At 42.8% G+C, this 17,099-nt stretch overlaps 1 protein-coding gene across 5 annotated transcripts in view; it reads left to right on the top strand.

The window, feature by feature from the left end:
• Window positions 1-17,099, top strand: part of MICU1 (mitochondrial calcium uptake 1) — an 84,229-nt gene that overhangs the window by 35,986 nt on the left and 31,144 nt on the right. The window contains exons 7-9 of one of the 5 annotated variants that reach the window (XM_015633130.2): window positions 2,691-2,702; window positions 8,553-8,558; window positions 9,437-9,551. In XM_015633130.2, coding sequence (XP_015488616.1) covers window positions 2,691-2,702; window positions 8,553-8,558; window positions 9,437-9,551 — 133 coding nt within the window. Of the gene's footprint in view, window positions 1-2,690; window positions 2,703-8,216; window positions 8,283-8,552; window positions 8,559-9,436; window positions 9,552-17,099 lie in introns of all 5 variants that reach the window. The other 4 variants (XM_015633131.2, XM_015633129.2, XM_033515834.1 and 1 more) reach the window with 4 other exon arrangements.

Below are 17,099 nucleotides of genomic sequence, written 5' to 3'. Positions count from 1 at the left end.
TCATGCAAGACCAAAAACCCTGGAGATGCTCAGCCAGCACAAACCTCTGGTCAGATGTGTGTGCCAGCACAGGCTGAGCACACACAGGGAGGCAACCTGTGGCTCTGTTTCTGTCTAATAGTGGTGGTTTCTTCCCTAGGGAAGCAAGCTCAGCAAAGTAGGGGAAAAGAGGCATTGATTACTATTCATTCAGAGTAGGAAAAAAGGTATTAATCAGCTTGCAGACATTTCATATGGAGCCTGAGCAAAAGGCTGATGTGAGAGCAGACACAGTCTCAGGGTGCTGGGGTGTGGAGCTGCCCAGACCTTGATTGTCTGTCTGCTGCATTTCCACTGTCTCTTCCCCCTTGCATTTGGCAGTGGGAAAGCAAATGCATTTTTAACCCATCTGTAGGAGAAATAACTCATGTTTTAGTGATGAATATGCTCTCACTAAGTAGTAGAGATTTCTTAGCACGTCTAACCTGGCATAAGCTTCATTAATGTTACGTAAGTTGTCGTGCAGATTTTGTTTAAAATTTTCTTTTTTCGTCCTCTCTCTGTTTATTGCTGGGATTTTTTTTTTTTTGGCTTATACATTAAAGATTGACAAGCTTCATCTCTCAAAGAAACAATGCTGTTCATGTTATTGCTCTGAATTGTGAGCTGCATATCCACCCTGTCACCAGCATGGGAGCTCCCAGGTGTCCCCTAGCTGAGCTTCCAGCAGTGCCTCCTGGTGGAAAGGTGAACTGGAATGTTTAAAGAGACCTCTGGCCTATTTAGGAAATAAAAGCCCAACTCTAGATGGCTTATTAGTTTAATTGGGATACACTTGACTTGCTCTTTCCTCCTGTGGGGAGAATTCCTTGCTACTGCTCAATAAGAGCAAGAGCCTTCGAGCTACCAGCAACAGCTTCCCCTCCTGCAGTAAGTAATTAGAGAGGCTTTCAGTGCCCTCTAATTAAATTTATGACTCAAGAATTTCCTGCCAGCATTTATGTTTACTTCTCTAGATGTTTGGGGATGCCTTAAAGTAATGCCAGGCAAGGTGAAGGACAAGGAAAATACTTCAAATGATGCCTTTAAGGGCCAGTAAAACATCTATGGAATTCACTTCCACTGGATAATGCAGGGTCATGTCATGGACCATGCCATGAGTATCTTCAGCTGCCCTGACCTGAGGGTGTGTGTCCATTAAAGAACACTTGCTGGGAGTTAGCTCAGGAGGCAGATTTCTTCCCAGATGATTTAAAGAACACCTCAGGAGCAGAGGAGCTTGAAAAAAATACTCGGGGAGGATCCCCAAGGAGAAGGCTAGAGGTAGATGGACCATCCTGTTCTGGTGGATTGAAGGATCTTGCTCACAGGTTTGAAAAAGTGGGAAGGAAAGGAGCCTTGATTTATTAGCTGGAATTTCTGGGATCCTTTGCTCTGTGGATGAGCTTTGCCTGGAGCATGATGCTCTCACCAGAGTGTGATAAGCTGCCTTAGACCCAAACTTGCAGCAAGTGAGACAAGCCTGAAGTCTTGCTGTCATTCAGGAGCCAAGCACTGGGTCAGAGCTCTGAACTCCCTGGAGGTTTTAAGTGCCTCTGAAACCTTAATTCCAAAGGATGAAACTCTAAATGTTGCCTTACTGAAAGCCAGTATCACACTTCAGTAAAGAGCAGCATAAAGTGCAGGTGCACTTGGAGGACACCTGGTATGTTCTCCAGGTTAAATGCAATGAAAACAGTGTGAAATCCATCTGTGTGAGGTCTTGCCAGCATCTCTTGTGACAGAGTTTGGAATGAATGTGTCCCCAGCTGGAGCTGGTGAGGCTGGGTTATGGCTTGCTTAGAGACACCTTGTAGTGTTTAGCTATGGGAAATGTCACTGTCCAACTTCAGATTCCCTGCTTTTAAATTCCTTAACCCTCTGATCTCAGCACAGGTAGCATTTGCATAATAACCACGAGGCACCTTCTTAATGGATAATAACCTTACACTGATCTGTATGAACATTCCTCTGCCATCCCCAGAAGTATTGTAAGGAAGTGGTGAGACAAAATCCTTGCCTAAGGCTTTGTGGAAGCAAGCAGAGGTGCAACTTATTGCAGATAACCAGCAAAGCTAAGCTGGGAAGGTTTTTATCTTCTTGGCTTTCTTTGCTGACACCCTGTCCACATTGGTTGGTTTCTTTTTGGCTTTCCTCTCCCAGCTGAACTTGACCCTTCTGTCTGTTTCAGTTAGTTCTGATGTTTCCCTGTTTGCTGGGACTTGTGTGGATACTGAATTGTGCAAATTCTTTTCTTGGTTTGTTTTTAGTATAACTGGATTTCATCAAAGAAAATTGTTCATTTCTTCTAACACAGTGCACAAACATCCCTGTGGGCACTTGGGCTGCTTTAGGTACAGAATAAATGTCTTCCTTTCCTACCTCCTCCACCAAACATTTGTGGTGTATTTTGACTTTAACAATGCTCTACTTGCTGCTACCTTTTTATATCCCTAATTCTGCTGCTCATTTCCACAGGGCTCCTACTAAAACCCTCTGGTTGTTCTTTGTCCTCTTTTGTTCTGGTTTCCAGGTACCTGGTGGGTGTTTCTTGCAGCTGCTAATATCTCTGATACTTGTCTTTATTCTAATTCTGGTTTGTGGGGTTTTTTTGGTGTAACCAAGCATTCCCTCGTTTTCTTCCCTTCTCTAACCCTCTCCCCTCCCACCAGGATTTCTGGCAGGTACAAAGCAGACAGCATGTGCTTTGGTTAGTTTGTGCTTCAGACCTCATAATACGCACTTTTCATGTGAAAGGGACAGTGTACACTCCACCTCTTCTCCCTGCTCCTCTAATAAATACTCCTGAGTGCTCTCCTTGATCCTCAGCCTGATGGATTTATTTCAGAACACCTGAGTTTGGCTTGTGGAGAGAACAGTCCTCAGGGTAACCATTAATACCTGGCTCTATTAACAGCAACTGCTTTGAGCAAAGCTCAGATGTGTGTCTCCCTGCCCTCCTGGTTTCACAGTGTCCTCTGAGGCTTCTTTCTTACTTTGCAGCTTGATGAGACTGTGATAGAGATGGCTCTGACAGAAAATAGTGTTTTCCCCTTGAGGCTACAAAGGTAGTTTGAATCCCTGGTCAAATGCTTTGGGGAAATGTCATCTATTTGAAGGTGGTGTGTAGGTTTGGGAAAGGTTACATTTGCAAACTTGAGTTTCTCAAGTTGTAGAATTATGTACTATGAACTGTATTAAAGAATATATTAGGTAGAAGATATTTAGTTGTCATAGTTCTTAAAATGTTTTGTAGGAAAAAGAACTAGAAACCAAAGGGGAGTTCATTCAATATTAGTAAGTAAAGAGGAAAATATCTCTAAGCACTTTGAGTTTGCCCTGTAGCTTTGTGACCTTAATGAAATCCACAGGGAAAGTTAAGGAAAAATAAACAACTTGCTAATAGGCCCTCAGTGGGTGTATGCAGTCTTTTAATCAAAAATGGATTCTCGGGTATTTCTGGCTTTAATTTCTTTGATAGTTTTGCTCATGTTAGCTTAATGCCTGATACTCAAGGGACACAAACAAAGCTCAGAGAACTCTGTCCTTGGGTGCCATGGTGATAGTAGGGACAGGGGGTATGGATGGAGAGAGTGGCAGGGAATGTTTTAGGAGATGCTTGAACTTGGCTACAAAAGGAGGTAAAAGCTGGATGGGAGAAGCAGGAGAAGGAAAAAAAAGGATTGAGAGAGGGAAAGAGAATTGGCAAGATTTTGGTGGTGTACAGTCCCAACCTCATCAACTGAGCCAATGTTTAATAATCACTTTTTATAAAGAATTATTATTTTCCTCCTGGTGTCCTTTCACACTGGGATTTCTGCCTGAGAGAAGGAGCAGTGCATTATCAACACAATGAGTTCATCTTGGCAATGCAGGCTGAGATGAGGGAGAGCAGCATCCCAGTTTCCATCAGAGACCTAAACAGCTGTTTAAATTCAAAGGTGGCAAAACTCAGCTCATTTTAGAAGCTTGATGTGGGCCATCAATGGCCCTAATTTCAATCCTCCCCATTAAATTTCGATGCAAAATGCCCCAGAGGTCCTGCAGATTGTGATTTCATTACCCTGCAGAGGGCTGAGGGGAGCACCAGTGTAGACTGTCCCTTTTCCAAGGCATTTCCTATTTGCTTTTCCTGCAGGGGGTTCTCCCTTGCATGAGTGGCTCCGCTGCCTGCCGAGGGTCGGGGATCTCTGTGTCGTTGATTTTTCTGGGTTGTACAGAATGCTGGCCTTGCATTTCAGGTGCCCTTTGTTTGAAAGGTGGTTTGAATATTTACAGCCTTTGCTGGAAGGGAGGGAATGCAGATTTCTCTTTCCAGTCACAGGAGTACACCTGCAGTAATAATTGCTGCCCAGGTTTTCATTCTCTGGATGTGCAGGACAACCTCACCCATGTCCAGCTCTGTATGTGCCCCTCTATAGATACACAGCTAAAACAACCCCCCAAAACCAAAAGTTCTTAAAACCTCTTGACTAAAATACACTCTTGAAAGGTATTATCTGCCAACAGTAAATTTTAAGCATTTTTTTAGGTCAGCACTCAGCCACCACAATTTACCATGGAGAATTTGTGTGTGGTTGCCTGTGTTGCTGGCAAACAAGAGAAATTATCATTCCTAGTGGCTCCAGATAATGTGAGCTTTCCCATGGCTAAAAGAGGTTGATGAGTTTCAAAAGGTCCTTCTGCTGTTTCTATCAGAGCCTCAAACACTTTTTTCTTATTTAATGATATAGAGAAAGTGATATAAAAAGTCAGGCGATGCATTTAAAATTACTTCTTTTGCATCCACGTTATGGAACTGACTTGAAAAACTCTCAAATCCCTCAGTTTTTCCCCAAGCCCCATTTTTGTCTGTGTTTCATAGCACAGAGGGACCTCCCCTCTCTCTTTTTCCCTAAAGGACTTTTGAACATTTGGGCTGAAAGGCTCAGCTTTAAAATTTGATCCTGAAAGCCTTTTTGTTTCTTTATTCATTTTTCTTAAATTGAGGTGCCTGAACTCTCTGGATACATGGCTTTGACTCTTCAGAGTTTAAATCTTAAAAAAAAAGAGCAAAATTTAAAATCCTCCTTTTTTCAGTTCAGTGTTTTGATGCAGACAGAGTTGAAAACATTCATATTTTTAATTACCACAGCAAGCTGGTTTGCACTGGAATTTATTAAGGTTTTCCCTTGTCTGCTACCAAGTCCCTTAGTATATATTTCCCTGGATTTTCAACAGCCTTGCTTGGGAAAAGCTGCAATAATCCACACCTGTCCTGCTGGCAAATAGGATTGCTTTTCCTACATGCCTACAGTTAACCATGAAAGAAATACATTTATAAATGTCTTATTTTAATGTTTTCCATAACTGAAGGTGGTCCTTTGGGACTGAAAGAGAATTGCTTTGCATCCAGGTGACTTCACTCTACACTGTGGGCTTGTATTTGCTCACACAATATTGGTCAAGCAAAAGTGTTGATGTTCAAAAGGAACAAAGTGAGTAGGATGATGTTTTGTTCAATAAAAGGTGGTTTATTCTTCATCTAGCATCCCTTGCTAATTGACAGAATTGCTTCCTGGTTCTGGAAAAATACCCATTACATCTCAGGGATATTTATTTTTTATTGTCGTTTTGGAAGGCATAAGTGGTCACATAAATTCCTGAAGCTTTGGTTCATGGAAGTACAAATGTGGTGTTGAAACATAAGTTACAGGAGAAAATGTACCCAAAACATCCTTTCCTTCTCCAGATGGAAACCCAAACTGGCAGCTCTGAGGAATTTCCCAAGAATATGTTCTTCCCAAATTAAATGCTGTAGTTTCTGGAATGCCAGATGAAGTGGAGCTGCCAGGATTTAGGTGGTCAGGCTTTTCTAGACTTGCACTAGGAATGGGAGCACTAGCACCTTGTGCCCATCTCTGCCTCTGCAGAGAAGGAATCCTTCCATGTGCAAAAATACACCTTTATTTTTCAGATTTGCATAATTCAATATTACCACGTTTCACTCCGCACTCAGCCCTGGGAAAACAATTTTAAAATCCAAAATAAATGTACTATTTGGTGAGGAACATCAGGATTCCATGGGGTTTTCCACCAATCATTTGTTACTTGGAAGCTGTAGCATACCCTTAGTTTAAGGGAGGCTCCAGCAGCAGATCAATTTTGGAGTGGAATATGTGAAATTTGTGATGTATCTTTGGGTGCTTTGCAGCCAGCCTGTGCATAAAAACACTCTGGGGAGTTGCCTGCATGCAGCACACGACTTTTTCCTCTAGCACGTGGGTTTGGGGAAGCTTGGTGACTGCATTGATCTGTTAAACCACATCTTGGTGCTGATGGAGCTTGGAGCCTGAGTTGGGAAGGGCAAATCAAGTTCTGTATCTTGAATTTGAGTTAGTTTTTTGACCTGTCATCATTCTGGAACTGTAAGAGAATCTGCCTGTACACCTGTCACAAGTTTTGCTCCACTGAGACTGGACTGGTGGCTTCTCACTGAACTCACACAGCCATGCTTTTGCCAAAAGCAGTGAGATATTTGGATTTATTTTTCCTTTTTACATGTTAATTTGGATGTCTGCTCGTCTGTGTGCTTGTTAAATATGAATCTACTGCTTGATTAAAAAATACATCATAATTGTAAAGTGTTCCCCATGGCTTGCTCACTCGTGAATGCTTGGGTTAAAGAGGGTTTTTTGGGGTGTACTGAATGATCTTAACCAATTGCTCTGGTTTGGGAGTGGATTTAATATGGAAAAAAAATGTTAAGTGGAAGACTTTTGACTGTTTTAACTTTCAGAATTACCTTGTGCTCACATACAAAAGGGTGTGGGTAATCAATTTGTGGAGATGACTTGTCTCTAAAAGAAGGTGGAGGTTTGAAAATGGATTTTTCCTTGGGTGTTCTGATGCTATGCTTTACCTTTCTGGCTGAATTGGGAGCGTGCTGGAAGGGAAGGTGGGATGTGGAAAAGGGTGTTTTGAAGTGTTAGTGAGGATTAGATTGACTTTGGGTCAATCACCTTGAACTTTGAGGGATGACAACAGCCCACATTGTGCTTTGTGAAGTTGGCAGATTGATTTATTTTTTTTTTTAATATATATTCTTTTTCCTGAAGGTTATATATAATTCCTTGCAGTAATGTTTCATGGTGGGGAACAGCTCCTGGGAAAAGGATGCTTTGATCTTTTCCCATAGTGGGGTGAGCTTCCCACAAAGTTCATGGAAAGCAATCAAACACAGCTTCTCACTGAGACAGAGGAAAATGAATGGGAGAGTTGGGAAGTTCTTAAAGCTTCTGTTCTACTGCTGGGAACCTGAAAATCTGATTGATCAGGGCAGTTGTTATTTTCTCTTAAAATCAGTAGGAGAAATTCCCTTTTCCCCAAGCTACAGGCAGCTGAGCACTAAGCTTGTGTTCCCTGGGTTAGTGACAACGAGATGCTGGTTTAAATATAAATAAATAACATCTTTTTACTATGTTTGCTCAAAGTAAGGTACAAATGGGTAAATGCTTCTCCCTCCCATCTGTCTTTATATTTCAGAGACCAACTAACTTAATATCCTTTTTTATTGTTAGTCTATGGATGTGCTTTCCTCTTGTGAGGATTATTTTGAGCTGTTTGATGCTGACTGTGAATTTTAAGTGCAGAAAAGAAACCCATAAAAATTAATAAACCACCTTCTGGAACTTTTTCATGGGATTCATCAGGCAAGATGCTAATAGCTAGTTTATGATCAATGCTGCCCAAGAGAGGCAATCAGAGGGAGAGGCAATAAATCACAGGAGCAGGTGAGATGCTGCTGGCAACACCTCCAGCAGCAGTCACAGGGAGCTGCTTTCTCTCCAAATCCTGCCTCTGGTTCAAAGGAAAACCAGATGTTTGTTCTTCACATCAGCATCAATGTAATTTTTGCTTTGGATCCATCTCGACAGGAATGGAAGCAAAACCATTTTTTGAGGAAATGATATTTCAACCTGGTACCCCATAAACATAAATGGCTGTTTTCTTGCATCAAATGAAGGCCATTAACATGTTGTCTGCTGGTAGTGAGTCACCTCTTACTAAATTCCTGGTGCTCTCCAGGTGGTAAAGGCAGAGTTACTGGGAACAGTTTTATGTGATTGATAGAGCTGAACTATTTTTCCCTGGAAACTATGGTTTTTTGGTGATCTGTATGATTATTTTTGTCTCTTTTCTTGTGGTTTCCAAGCCAGATACAGGTTAAATTTTCATCTAAATTATTAGCTGAGCTCATCCCCACTCTGCCATCACACACAATGGTGAGTTCTCTCTCAAAAAATAATATAAAAAACCAAAAAAACTGAGGTGGATGAGAGACATCAGCTGCAGATAGTGGAGAAGCTATGACCTAACACCTGCTGGGATATCTCTGTAGGCTTCCAGTCACAGCAACCACCTGGTTGCTCCAAACTTTCCTTGCTCTTGGCAAGCCTAACCATTCAACTTGATGTGATGTTTTGCCTGCTTGTTTTATTGTTGGTTAACCAGTTTTCTTTCCTTTATCTTGTATATGATGGGATCTCCGCTAGACAGAGGTAACAGTGGGGGACAGTTTTGTAGCTGGACCCTCGTGTGGTGGTGTTTTTGTTGGTGGTTTTTCCTAAAACTGTTCCTAAATCCAGCCTTGCTTTCACCGTGCCTGCGTGTGCTTGCATGGCCTGGTTTCCATGGAATAACCTCACCCACCCCTACTCTCCTCTGTATTAATTTAATTCTCCTCTGTGTGTGGTGTGCCTCCTCCTACTGTGTCCTTAAAGTGGGTCACCAGTGTGGATTCCCTAACAGTTTTATGGATCCTTTTCAGCCTTTGGGGGTTCTGCAGATCAAAGGGACTCGAATTTTTAGCTTAGTAAGCTATTGTGAGCTGATAAATGGAAAAGAACTGGAGCAACAGGGAGATTGAGTTTGATTTCAGGCCCAGTCCTCCCTGTGAGCTCACACACACACACAGGGATTGGATAACTTTGATCAGACTTTATATTCATGTCAAATAGTCCCTTCTTGGCTCCTTTCTACAACAGAATCTAACTAAAAGGCTGTCAGTGAAATACAACAATTTCCTCTTTGAATCCTGAATTAAAGTCTGAGGTTTTTTTACCAATAATCTCAAAGATTTTAAGCAAAATGGCCACAGTTTTATTTATGTGTATTTCAGCAGAGCTGAACCAACAAACAAATCCCATGCAATTCCTTATCCCTCATTTGGGATGGGGAAGCACCGATCTTTGCAGAACTGTTCTGAACAGATCCAAAAGCTGGAAAAGGTCCCCTGGATATGGATGGAGGTAGTAGGGGTGTGTGTGTCCATGGAATGGCTTGTTGGTGCTAAGGACACAAATCAAGCCTTCCATTTCTCTGTTTAATCTGGTGCTTTTTCCCCTCTCTTTGGGGTGTGGCTGGGGTGGATGACCAGAAGTTATCCCAGGAGAGGGAGAAGTTTGCCGACGAGGACAGCATTTTCTACGCGCTCGGAGAATGCGGACTCATTTCTTTTTCCGACTACATCTTCCTCACCACGGTCCTTTCCAGTAAGTACAGCAGGGATTTTCCCTGCAATTCCTGTTTTTCAGAAGTTTGCAGGGTTCACAAGCAATAGCATGCATTTCCCTAAAAGGCTTTCTTGATTGCCTGCAACTCGAGCTGAGCAATTGCTGTTGCTTCATCTGGTTTAGCCTGAGCTTCCAGCGCTTCGGGAGGACAAGCAGATCGATGACTTCTGAAGATTTATTTCTCATTTTGAAATGTGACAAATTTTTTTTTAATGACTCACTTGACCTGCTGTTCAGATCTGTAAATGGAGACACGTTCTTGGGCCATGTTCATGTGATATTCTTGGATTTGGATGATCACAGATCTCCGGCTTTTCACTGGTTTCACGCCTCTCCAAACTCCCTTTTCCAGCTGTATTTTCACTTGGGTGAGCTGGAGTTTGTGAGTGATGTAATCCAGTGAGGAGGGAAGTTAAGCTGTTTACATTTCAACAAGTATCATTAGATACCTTCTGTCTTTTCACCCTGCTGCACTTGACTTGCATTTGCGATGTTTCCATGATCTGCTAATCTGTTCCAGCAAAGTCGTCTGCACTTGGAGTGCCAGCGCTGAAAAGTTTGCTTTGCTGGCAAGAACCAGTGAAACTGAAGCCTTTGGTAATGTCAAATGGCATTTCTAGACTTTCTTCACGTGGAAGTCGAGCTCAAAACCTCATTTGCAGAGCTTCTCTGGCTGCTTGGAAGGTGCTGTGTCATAAACAGGAAAGTCAATGGCAGTTTTTCAGCCCCATTAGAAAATGTTGGGTAAGGGGGAATAAGCCACTGTCCAAATGAACTTTGAGACATTTTATTGTCAGATTTAAAAAGAGAAAATTTGGCCATCTAATCCTGTAAGTATCTACTCCATGCTGAACTGATTTGTGGAATTAAAAGACTGGATTCTTCCCAGTGACCTGCAGAGCCCAGTGCTGCCTGCCTGGTGCTGTTCAGGGAGTCAGCTGGGTTACTCACTGCTCTTTTGTCACAGCAACAGGTGCTTTATTCTCCCCTCATGTTCTTGCATGTTGTAACAGGAGACACGAGAGGCAGCTCTTCATTTACTGAGGATCTATTCCTGGGAAGCAGCAAGGTCTTGTTTGTTGTCAGATGGACGTGGTGGGGGCAGACTTGTGTGTGACCTTCAAGTTGTGAAAACAAACAGAAAGATAAAAAAAGCTGGTTCAAGCCAGGGAATTTGTTTTATGACTTTAATCTGCTTGCTTTTTTTTTTTTTTTATTTGACTGAGTCTCAGAACTGGCCCTTAAGACCTTTGCTGTTCCTTTCTTACTTTCATCTGGGCTGTGCCAAAATGATCTCAGGTGTAACGAGGGCTTTCCATCTGAGCCTCCACAGATGACAATGAACTCTCAAACCTCTGATATCACATTACTGAATGTGGTTTGGAAAACACTCTTGCCCTTGTTTTTATGGTTGTGCTGGTGGTGAACAACCCCCTAATCAAGTACACAGGGCACAAAATTAATTTCATGTGCTTCCACAGGCAGCAGTAAGAGAAATTGTTCTTGCTTTGCTTTAACTTGTTTGTTGTGAGAATAAAAGAAAAGGAGAACCTTGTGTTGGAGGAGCAGCCAGCCTTGTTTGGGAGGCTGTGAGGGAGGGACAGGTTTTTTTTCCTCTTGTTCTTGGGCTTTTGAGCATGTCCACAATTATAGGGGAGTTAGATTAATAAGGAGACAGAGCTGGCTTTGAGGAGCCATGTGAAGGGTGGGCAAGGCATGAGCTTTCAAAAAGGAAAGTGAAAAATAAAAAGGGAGAAAAAAATTTCCAGGGCTTTGAGGCTGACTTTTAGACATTTGAGGAATTTGCTAAATGATTACTAAAGATGGAGGAGTGTCTCTGGAGCTCCTGTTAAACAATGATTCCCTAGAGGAAGAGTTGGGATTTCACTTTTAAAGCATTTGCTTCTGTAAAATAAACTCCCAAGCAAACCTTGCCCTGTGGCTAAATAGAAAACTCACTGTTGCACCCCACTGATGCACTCTCTGACCAGTGAACATTGCCTTGCAGGAATCCAGTACTTCCTGATTGGCTTCTTTTCCCTAGGAAATAAATAAAATAGAATGAGGAAAGTAAATCTTAAATGTGACAGTTCAATATTGGTTTTCTCCTGGTGTTGTTTAAATAACCCAAACATTAAGGAGCTATATCTGGACATGGTGGAGCTGTAGATGCCATCGTATAGATAAAACTAAATAAAAATTGGGGAAGGAAGGTGGCACATTGAGCACTAAGCAAGATAATCAGAAGGGAGAGTGGGACATTGGGTCTGGGGGAGGGAGGCAGGAGGGAGAGTGATGGGGAGAGATCCATCATGGTCTGGTTTGGCTCATTGGACTCCAAACAGATCAATGAGATCCTTGGGAAACAAGAAGCCCCGAGGGCTCATTGTGGTTGTGTTCCACCAGGCTTTGGGAGGGCTTCCCCAAACTCTTCCTTTCAGCTGTCTTTGCAGTTTGACCTGAAACTTCCTCCAGCTGAGTTCTGTGAAATGGGGAGCAAGAGGAGGAGAGAGGGCTGGAGGCTTCATTTCATGTTTGCTGTGAGGCAGCTGTTTGCACATTGCTCAGAAAATGAGTCTGTCACCGTATCTTATTTACGAGCCATTTCTCACTCCAGCACTGTCTGTTCTTGTTGGTTGCCGTGTTTCTGTGAAAATTTATTTTTAAAACAACTAATAAAATAGCTTTTAGCTGCTTCAGAAAGTCAGCCTTCTGTTAAAGGCAATGAGAGCTGAGGAGCCTTGAGGGAACTCCACTCTGTTGTTTCAGCTGCTCCTCGTGTTTTTGGGGCAGAGGTAGAAAGATGAGCAAATTCTGATGGAATTTCCCCTGGATCCTTTGAATATCATAGGAAAACAAAGACATGGCTTCCCTGACCAAAGAGGTTTTTGCTTTGGAACTTGCAAAACAAATGGAGGAAGGAGAAAAAGAGCTTCTCCATCACCAGTGACTGTGGTTTCCCAGCAAATGGGGTCCATTGTCGAGGCACGCTACTTCTGCCTTCATTAACAGGTGCTGAAGAGAGCTGGGCATTAAAATAATAAATTGGTGTTGTTTCCACAGTTGGACTGTTGCTGTGTCTGGATTTAATTCTCCTGGCAGGAGGGCTAAATAACACTGGCTGAAACCACAGTAATTAGCCTTTTGCCAGGGGTCTCAAAGCAGATCTGCAGCTCCTTCTCCCATCAGAGCAGGTAACTCTCACTTAGGATAGATTCACCTCTGTTACTTTTCTTCTGCCCTGTTTGTAGGAAATAATTTCCTATCCATCTAACTCTGGAGATGATGTTCTGGCCAGATATTGAGCTCTGTGTGTGTCCCTGGGATGGAGGGACTTGTTCTCCCACACTGGGATCTCCAGGGTTTCTTTGGGCCGTGACTGTTCTGAATAAATTATTCCTGGCTGACAGGAAAGTCTTCAGTTACCTCACCAGTGGTGGTTTAATCCTACTGTGCCCTGTGCTACAGGGCTCATTTCCACAAGCATAAGTTGCTTTGGGTTTATAGGACTATTTTGATTTGTTTTAGTCTTCTTCATGTTAATTTTGAGTCTTTCAAGACCTTCCATGGGTCCATCTCATCCTCACTGTTTGGAGTAGGGATGTCTTCCTACCTTTCTGAGCAGCATCTTCCAAGGAATATCCCAGCTTCCAAACACCAGCCTGGTTGATTCCTGGCAGAGAGAGCACTCTCTGGCTTGCCATCCCACTTGTGCCATGCTTGAAGGACAGAAATGGGAATGATTTTTCACAATTGGCAGTTTGGGATGTTGCCAGGTGTTTTGAAAAGTCGGAGTAGGGCATGGGAGGCTCTGTCAGTCTGCATCCTTCACCTGGTCTCCCTTTGTTCATCTCTTCATCCCTTGGATTTGTGTGGTGTGATGGGCTTGATGGATGGGATGGGGGATTCAGGGATGGGGCAGCCACAGCTTCTCTGGGCAGCCTGTGCCAGGGCCTCCCCACCCTAACAGGGAGCAATTTCTCCCCTGTATCCCAAGATTACACACTTGCATTATTTCAAAGTTAATTCTGATCCTTCTTTGTGGGAAGAAAGAACCCATTTCTCCTCTAGAACTGATGATACTATGGCTCAGTGTCTGTGCTGTGGGCTCAGTGTTTTAGCTGCCTGTTATTTACATTTCTGGGTTGATTAACATTAAAAAAAAAACCTCAACTTGGTGTGATTTGGATTCATTTCCTGAAACGATGGAATAATTTGAAAGGAAAATATCTGCAACATTAAGTTTAATGGGTTTTTTCCCCTATATTTACTGCAGCTGGGGCTCAGCCATCTGTATTCTATGGATAGCTGTCTCTGCTTCAGGGCTGTGTTAATTTGGGATTGATTCACTTTCAGGATACTGTGGCCTTCTCACATCTATTTTTTTTTTTTAACTTTGGGAGAAATGGAAAAGAGGCAACCATAGGATATTTAACTCCAAGTGACTGATTTTTCCCAGCTGAGTTCTTGATCTTTCTTCCCACTCTGGAGTTGCTTAGGGAGTTATTAAGCCTTGGGAGTCACGAGCTGCTTTTTGTATAAATTCCCACCAAAACACGAGATATTCCAGTGTTTTCAAAGGAATAGCCAGAAGTTTTATTTTTTCTAAGTAACATCACCACAAAATCACCTTTGGCAAAGAAATTCCCAACTCTGTGAGAAGAGAGCAATGTGTATTCTCCAAAAGTGCATTAAAACTTCTGTTTTCCTAAAATGCAGTTCCTCTGCTGGAGGTCAGAGGGAAAGATATGCTGAGAGGTGTCTCCAAGTGTGGAATGTTGAGTTTTTGAGAAAGAGAAGATCCCAAACAAGCACAAAACCAAGGAAATGGGGCCTTTCTCATCAACAACCTTTTAATGTCTTTCAGAGTGCATTGCTTCTGCTGAGAGTACAGGGCACTAAAGAGCAATTGAGTGCTGCAAATTGGTCCATTGAATAATTGAAAATAGTTTAAAATGGCATAATTGGCTTAAAGATGCCTAATCAACCCATCTCATTCCCGAGGGCTCTACCCTGATGGATCTGAGTGGGTTTTTTCCATGTGGTCAGTGCTGCTGCCTGTTATTTGTTTGCTGGTAGAGGACACTCATCTCTCTAACATTCCTGTGTTTGGCTCCTGCTTTACTTGCTCTCTTTCTGTCCCCAAATATTTGATTGGAACAAATGAATTAATAAAAAATGTTAATTGCCCTTTGCACTAAATCCTGGCTTAGTTGAAAAAGCAGCTTGGCATGGAGAACTGGTGGAATTACAGATCTAAAGGATCATTTCAACTGGATCTTTCCCTGTGTCTCCAAGCTAGGAACTCACTGATAGTGGTGTTGGCTTCACTACCATGTTTTCACTCATGTTGGCCTAATGGAAGGGATTAGAAATAGGTGATTTCTAAGGTCCCTTCCAACCCAAATCATTCCATGCTTCCATGTTGATGATTTGGAGGATCCCCTGGAACATCTAAAGATAGAAATAAAGCTTAAAAATTAACTGCCATTGGTTGCCCTGCTCAGTTTCTGCCTCGTTGCTCAAGGGAAATCAGTTGCAACAGAACAGTCTCTATTTTTAATAATGTCAGAAATGATGGGGAGGAGACAGCTCACACAATCAGAGAGAGCTGGGAATGCAACAGAGCACTTGGGGAAAATCCAGAGGTGGTTTTCCCTTATCAAGACAGGCATCATGCCATATGAAAAGCAAACAGTCCTTTGAATGGCTTTGGAAGCCACTGCATGAGGTTTGTTTTGTTTGCAGGCATCTTAATTAAGGAGGCAGTGGGGAAATTTAGAGATGCTGCAGTTGGGAATGGTAAAATTGGGGGGCAAAATAAAAGAGTGGGGGAAAGGCTGCATTTAGCTGGGCAATCTGGTATCTGCTGCTTTTGTGGTCTGTAAGTTTGAGGGATGTAAGTGCAGGAAGGGGAAGGGAAATGGAGGTTGTGCAGGCTGAGGTAATGGGCTTGGCCACTGTCAGGGCAACTCTTCCCACATAAATCCTGGTCAGAAGCATCACAACCGAGGGGAGAGGCAGAAATCATCTCTTCCAGACCCCATAAATCCATCTTGGACATCAGGGGTGTGCATCTCTAATGAAAATTCCTTCCTGTGCAGGAGTGGGATGAGCTAATTGGCTTGGGTGCCCTCTGGTTCCCCTGGCTCAGGGTCACATTGTTTGGATTGAAGTGTCATTACAGGTAATTGGAGCTGGATATGTAGATCAAAGGATGAAACCAGCCATGCCATTTATTAGCTGAAGGAATGAAGTAATTGAATTTGCCAATTTAAAGCTACCCTTCCCTGCCTTTAGAAAATACTGACCCTGCAGATCGTTGATGCTGAACTGCTCATTTAAATTTTGGAGGTGTTGTTCTCCTCTGGGGCTTTGATACACTGCTGATGGAAATGTGTGTTTAGAGACTGAAAAGGAGAGAAATGGCCATTGTCAGGAACAAGTGACTGTTTTACTCTGTTCACTGTGTGTCTGCACAAATGGTATTATATATTTCCTTTAAAAAGGTGGGAAAAAAAGCCCAACCTGTGACAGTTGCACAAGGAGTAACAGATTTTCCAATCTTTAAATAAACATCAATATAGTCTGGTAGAGAAAATGGGATAAGAAATAGGTGTTGATTGCTCTTTTTGTAGAACCTTGTAACTAGATGAGAGTTTTGTCTGTTCCTCCTCTTTCTCATAGAGGAAACACCATTTCCATAGTGCCAGATTTTGGGGCTAATAAGAAGAAATTGCTCCAGGCTTTCATGCAGTACTTGCAATTAAAATGAATAAAATTGCATGTGTTATTGAACTATTAAGGGGGCAGTTGGAAGCTTGTTGCTCTTCAAGAAAATGGGAAATTAATCACTGGAGACGCTGGATGGATACAGAGGAGGCTTAATCCCTTAAATTTGATGTATCATTGGAGAGATTAGGAAGGTGGTGCTGGGAACTGGCTGTCCCCAGGTCAATTAACACTGAGTTAAGGAGGGACAGAGTGAAGGTCTCCCCCTCCCAGCAGGCAGGAGGGATGTGGGTGGAAGGGGGGATGACCCACCACGTGCTGCTGGCCCTGGCTGTGGTCACAGGAGATGTTGCTCCTGCACGTGGTGTCTGGAATTCCAAGCCCGAGTAATTGGCAGGGGAAATTGGAAATGCAGGGATGATAAGGGCAGGACCACGTGTGCTGCGTATATCAAGCAGGTAGTGACAGGCTGTCCCTGCCATCAGCCCCAATGCCCTTAATTCATCTATTTTGGGCACAAAGTGGCTGGGAGAAGGGGTCTCATTAGCCTGTCTGCTCAATCTTTTCCTGATAAAGTGCTAATTGTTATTGCAGCAAGGGGAAAACACAGTGTGAAAGTTTTGAGCTGGAGCTGTAACAAACATCCAAAATCCAGTTCAGTTAATTCATTTCCTTTTCTCTGAGTGATTCCTCTTTGTCTCCCCTCTCCCACCTCAATTTGGGAACACCCTTCCCACAGAAGGGTGGATGCAAAAACTCATTACTCTTGGAGCATCCACAGGAAATATTAAGAGT

Source organism: Parus major, chromosome 6 (genome assembly GCF_001522545.3).
Source record: "Parus major isolate Abel chromosome 6, Parus_major1.1, whole genome shotgun sequence".
Taxonomy (NCBI): domain Eukaryota; kingdom Metazoa; phylum Chordata; class Aves; order Passeriformes; family Paridae; genus Parus; species Parus major.
The sequence above is the reverse complement of the archived record's forward strand: the minus strand, read 5'-3'. Positions and strand labels throughout refer to the sequence as shown.